We start from the raw sequence: 6,000 nt of genomic DNA, 5'->3' as shown, positions 1-6,000 counted from the left end.
TTGGTCAGACTGGTGCAGCCACTTTAGAAATTGCTGTGAAGAATTCTCAAAAATTCTAAAAAATAAATCTACCATATGACCCACCTATACCTCTCCTTGGCGTATGGCTAAAGGACTTGACATCCTATTCTATAAATACTTGCTGGAGAAACTGCTTCCACCTCTCAGTAGCTTAGGTTGAAGATGTATGCCACAACCTGGCTTTAGATGTATTTCCTGGAAGACATTAGTCCAATGCACATTTTTATATGCATTTAATTTATTGCTACTCAATTTATAATAGATTGTAAATGGAAACAAAATAAATGTTCTCAAGTCAACAATTGGAAGAATGAAAATATAAACCAAGAGATACTATTCAGCCATAAAAACAAATGAAGTTATGAACTTTGTAGACAAATGGATGGAACTAGGAAGTGTAATATCTACTGAGGTAGCCCAGACACAGAAAGACAAACATCATTTGTTCTCTTGGATCAGAGACTCCTGGCTCCAAAACATTAGATGTGAGTACATATCCTAGAGTAACATCAGAAACCAGGGAGTTGAAAAGCATCCTTTGCTGAGAGAAGGATTGAGGGGAAGTGATAGAGAGGGGATGTCAGGGAATAATTGAGGATATGGAAAAGAAGAAGGGTTCTAATCGAGAAGTGGAGAGATAAATACAGAAGAAGTATGGTAAAATAACAAAGATATCTGAAGAAGTAATGAGGAATAATTATTAACTATTTACCTAAGAAAGGAAACCCTATCATACACATAAGTTTGTGTGTAAATATACATCTATAGTTCAAATGAAATCTTTTTATCTAGTCCAACAGTGCTTCCTCCAAGAGCCAAAGGCCTCAAAAACAAGACAAAACAAAAACAACAACAACAACAAAACAGACATGAGAAGCCCTCTTTTGAGTTGCTATAGAATGCTGTTCAAGAGACTCCAAGAACCTATAGGCTATGGCTATTGTTCATGGTTTTCCCCAAGATATGGAAGGTAAATGCCTATTGCTGAGGATAATGTACTTCAGGGGCAAAGGCCCCTGAGTTGCAACTGACCTAAATGTCTCCATTCCCAGGACTAGCTGTTATGGTATCAGGAGGTGCCATGCAAGCTTCCAGTGGAAAGAAGTTGTCAACAGTCCTGCTTACTTATAATGTTTATGAACCTGAACAGAAAGGAGCATGGCCTGATAACCCCAAGTCTTTAGCAGTTGCATGGATACCATTTTGGTAAACAACTCTCTAATTGGACTTAAGAATCACTCAACAAGAGGTAAACCATGCCTACCAGAAACCGAGCCAACTACCCAAGGCTAGTGACGTCATGAATCTTGGAGGAGAATCTACAACCACTACTTCACTAAGCAAGCGTGATCCTTAGCTGCATTCTACATATTTGTCCTCATAGCCACAGGTAAGTGTAATCTTCACCCCTCATTGAGAAAACATCTCTGCAACAGATTTGGACTATTAGAGAAAACAACACACAATCACAGTGTAGACTTGTGAATCTTAGTTCTAATGGATACAGCTATAAAAACACTTTGGAACCTAAGGCTTAGGGAACATTGTGTAAGAAGAAGTCGAAAGATTGTAATTGCAGAGGATTAAGGAGTTTGCTGTGAGATTGTCCCTCCTACTAAAGTCAAAAGCTACCCATAAAGTCTCACCAACAAGACTGCCTGAACGAGGACAACAACATTGTCTAATGGCAAAGCACATGAGGGAAAGACCACAGGGCTCAAGTCTGCAAAAAGAGCTATAGGTAAATAAGGAATGCTGAAATTAAGAGAAATGGTTGGCCATGAAGACTGAGTAGGTTATATTAAGGGATATATTATTATAATAATAATAATTAGGGATAATACATTATTATACTAAATATTACTGTTCTAAATATATATTCTCTCTCTCTCTCTCTCTCTCTCTCTCTCTCTCACACACACACACATACACACACACACACACACACACATTTCTCACACATCCTCCAGTCTGTGTAATACTGTGTACTGTGTTACTCTTTCCCTGTCCCTTTATCCAAATGATTTGATGATAAGAGAAAGCTTCATATATTGTACACACTGTAGATTATGTAGGGATTTCAGGATTGAATGTGTGGAGCCTCAAATTAAAATCTAACTTGGTGCCCTCTGTGTGTCTGTTAGCAATGAAAACACCTGTTCCTGATTCACAGGAAGTCACTATGAGCTGGATAAACCATACTTCCTGGGCCTGTCCCCTCTGTGACCCCAGTGTCACTGTTTCTTCCTCTGGAGAAGAGATACATAAAGGATATTATGTCCCTGAATCATGGCAATTTGAACAATTCTTTCACCACAAGTGTCTGGACTATTCTAACCTTTAGGGCTTGCAGTAATATGGATGGATTTGATTGTTACATTTTTTGTTACTGTTAAAAGACAGTATCTTTTTATATTAAATCTTCCATTAGTATGACATACCCATTTTCTATGCATTTTAAGAGTTTCATCATTTCTTTGAAAAAGTTTTGTATATCTGTATTTTTAGATTTATCCCCGTACTTTTTCTCATTGTTATTTCACACACAAAATTGCAGTGATCTTCCTGAACAGACATTCTTTATAGAGATGAACATATATTTTTTAGACTTCTTGCTCACTTACAGTAAATTTACATTTCCTTTGTAATGCCTTCGAGGTGCTGTCTTTTCAGTGATGTACTAAAAACTCAAGTTAATTGGCTTTGCCATATGTAAGCCCCTCCCACTTACCTTTTTCTTTCCTCTGATGTCAGACTATCTAAGTTTTAATGAATCACAAATGTTAACACTGTGTGTCTTCTGTCCCTGTCTTTGTTTTTTATGCAGGATTAAATAATATTTAATATCTAGTGCCTCCTAATTATTTTTTATTTGCTTTTTAGCCCACCTGTAATTTGTTTTGGTGTTTGCTGTGGTGGGCCATGTCAGTTTTAGTTCTTTCTTCCTTAGAAGTTAGGTAAATGTTTAGTGTTATTTTATTATTCTGTGAATACTTAGTCATGAATTTCTGTCTGAAGCCATCATCCTCATTCTCCTTAACTGGGAAGTTAATGAGTCTTGGAATTTTAGTCAATCAATTAATCCCGTTTAAAATTCAAGGATACTTTGCCCTAAGGTGTAGTGGCTTCTGGCAAATGTTTCCAGCAGAGAGCTCAGAGAATATACTGTTTGGTGGCCTGCTGAGTGTGGAGTCCTACAGGTGGATGAAGGACTCTGGGGACTTGGGAAACATGGTATCACTTAGAATTTTCATTTGAAGGGATGTAAGTCTCAATTTCTGCAAGGTTTTTGGTGTGTGTGTGTGAGTGTGTGTGTGTGTGTGTGTATTTTAACAAGAAGTAAGTAAATATAATAAGAGAAAAAGAGAAAGAAAATCTGAGGTATTAATTTAGCCCTCAGAAGTTGAATCATGTCAAGAAAGCACATAGAAGAGGTAATCTGGGTCTCATGAAGATCATCAATTGAGAGCTTTGCTTATTATGGAAAATTACACACAGAGAGGTGCAGTGCCACAGGAATTCATCTCTTACCTTCCACAATTCCCAGTTCTGAAGTTGCTATTTCATGTCTAATTCTTCCTGTTTTGACCCCACCCTTCAATCATGGGTTACTTGGAAACAAATCTTAACTATCTATCCTTGCACATATAAACATTTTGGTAGTACTCAAAGGTGGAAACCTTTGGCAACATAAAGCACTTAGTACCCAAGCTGATGGAAACTTGTTTCTTGTTCTGCTGAGAATGCAGAGTGTGGACAAACCTTGAACCTGGATTGAAGTAGGCTCTTGGCTTTCAATCCACTCCCTAAGCCTCTCCACCTCTGGGGATACTGCAAGCCCCTCACTGACCCACCCTAAAGATCTCCTCAGTAAGGAAAGGAATCCTCATCCGTTTTGGAATTGTCATCAGGATGTTGACGAACTAGAAACCATAAAATACTTACTTGGTCTAATTCTCCTCCTCATCCCCATCCAAGCTTTGATTACAGCACAGTACGAGAGAGTTCTCTTCTTGAAAATTTTACTACTTGAGCATTTTCGTTTGCTTTTTTTTTTGGACTGCAACACCTTCTTCACAGGAATGCTTTAGGTCTGTCCTTCCTCCTCCTCCTCCTCCTCCTCCTCCTCCTCCTCCTCCTCCTCCTCCTCCTTCTCTTTCTTCCCTTTCCCCTCTTCTTCTCCACTTCCTTCTCCTCCTCCTCCTCCCCCTCTTCTTCTCTTCTACTCCTCCTCCCCTCCTCCTTCTCCCTCTCCCCTTCCTTTCTCCCTCCCTCCATCCCTCCGTCCACTTCCTTTACCCTCTCTCTTCTCCTTCTACTTCTTCGTCCCCCACCCCCTCCTTTTTTCTAGGTAGGTTCATGTAGCACAGGCTGGCCTCTGACTTCTTTGGATTTCACCTCCCAGGTGCTGGAGTTAGCAGTTGCCCCGGCTTTCAGAATATCCCTATTAACTTTAGAGGTGCGGACATCAGTACTAATAACTAGTTCTGACCAGGAATGCCGTTTAAGGGCTGTTTCTTCCAATCTTTGTTTCACTGACTGTGCTGTGAGTTATATCCTTGAGAGCAGATTGCTGAATCAGAGTTCCCAGATCCCTGCCTGCAAACTCAAAACATCTGAGAGGCCTTTGGGCAACCAGAGCTCCGGATAACCAGCAAGCAAACAACTCCTTAAAGCCCATGTAGCTGGTTGATTTTGATTGTTAAACGCTTCATTCTTTGGGGAGAAAATTACTCCTCTCCCTATAGGGGGAACTCTTAAAAGAAACCGCTTTCCTAAAAGGGGCCAACTGGGCGGTGTCCTCGTTTCCCAACGCCCCGTTGCTATTCTTAGATCGTGGGCTGGGGCTTTCGCTTTTCCCCGGCGGAGTTCCCAGCAGCCGGGCTAGGCAGGCCGGGCTGAGGCTGGGCAGGGGCGGTCGCCGTCGCTGTCTGGGCGCGGCCAGGGACCGAGGGCTGGGCCTGCAGCGGCGGAGCAGCTCAGCTCAGAGAGCAGGAGGTTTCCCAGCTTGCCGCAGTCCCCGCCGGCCGCAACATGGCCAGTGGCGCCTGTCAGGGCTGCGAAGAGGAAGAGGAGGAGGAGGCTCTGAAGAAGTTGATAGTCAGGCTGAATAATGTCCAGGAAGGCAAGCAGATCGAGACGTTGCTCCAGCTCCTGGAGGACATGCTGGTGTTCACCTACTCCGACCGCGGTAATGCCTGCAGCCCCTCCCTCCTCTGCAAACTTTATCCTGCACTTGAGTGTTAATCTCCAGCACCCCACTCCTTTCCTTCAGGGAGGAAGGAGCTGAGATCCCAGGAAGATCGAAAGGATGCTGGGGATTGTGACTTTGTTTTCATTCCTCATTTGCCCTCTTCTTTTCCAGCCTCCAAGTTATTTGAAGGTAAAAATTTCCACGTGCCTCTGTTGATTGTCCTGGACTCCTACATGAGAGTTGCCAGTGTGCAGCAGGTAAGCGGGCCTTCCCTTCTGCATCGAAGACCATTCTAGGATAGGCCTTATGTCCCGGGTTCTTGAGATTTGCTTTAAGAGGTGAAAATCTTGCCAATTGCTAGCAGAGGAGAAGCAACTTTATTAACTGACATAATCTGGGTGGTGGTAGTGTAGCGGCAAAGTGAAAACAGTTCTCTTATTGGCAAGGTGAACTCATTAACCTTTCAAGCTATTCTAAGAATGTTCTTTACTATACAGTGAGTTTCTGATAGAGCAGTGCAATGAATATTTCCAGCAAGGGAGGGTAATTAAAAACAGTACGAAAACAGCAACCTTTTATAGGGTCAGCTTGCTTTTATACTTTTAGACTAGAAGACACATTTCAAGGATTCTTCCTGCAGTGTACCAGCCAGTATCTAAAGAAAGCCATGTTTCCTGAATCCTCCCACCCCTGTGTTTACATTTCTACCTTGTGGCTGTTATCATACGAAGTGGACACAAAAGTATAACTTCTGGACCTGTGCCACACAGGAAGTCCAGAAGTAG

At 41.9% G+C, this 6,000-nt stretch overlaps 1 protein-coding gene across 3 annotated transcripts in view; it reads left to right on the top strand.

Moving 5' to 3' along the window:
* The first annotated feature begins 4,980 nt into the window (after positions 1-4,980).
* Positions 4,981-6,000, top strand: part of Lrrk2 (leucine rich repeat kinase 2) — a 138,483-nt gene continuing 137,463 nt past the window's right edge. For all 3 annotated transcript variants that reach the window (XM_028752156.1, XM_028752155.1, XM_028752157.1), the window contains exons 1-2: positions 4,981-5,212; positions 5,387-5,472. In XM_028752156.1, coding sequence (XP_028607989.1) covers positions 5,056-5,212; positions 5,387-5,472 — 243 coding nt within the window. In that variant the 5' untranslated portion in view covers positions 4,981-5,055. The remainder of the gene's footprint in view (positions 5,213-5,386; positions 5,473-6,000) is intronic.

Source organism: Grammomys surdaster, unplaced genomic scaffold (genome assembly GCF_004785775.1).
Source record: "Grammomys surdaster isolate TR1022 unplaced genomic scaffold, NIH_TR_1.0 125878, whole genome shotgun sequence".
NCBI lineage: Eukaryota > Metazoa > Chordata > Mammalia > Rodentia > Muridae > Grammomys > Grammomys surdaster.
The sequence above is the reverse complement of the archived record's forward strand: the minus strand, read 5'-3'. Positions and strand labels throughout refer to the sequence as shown.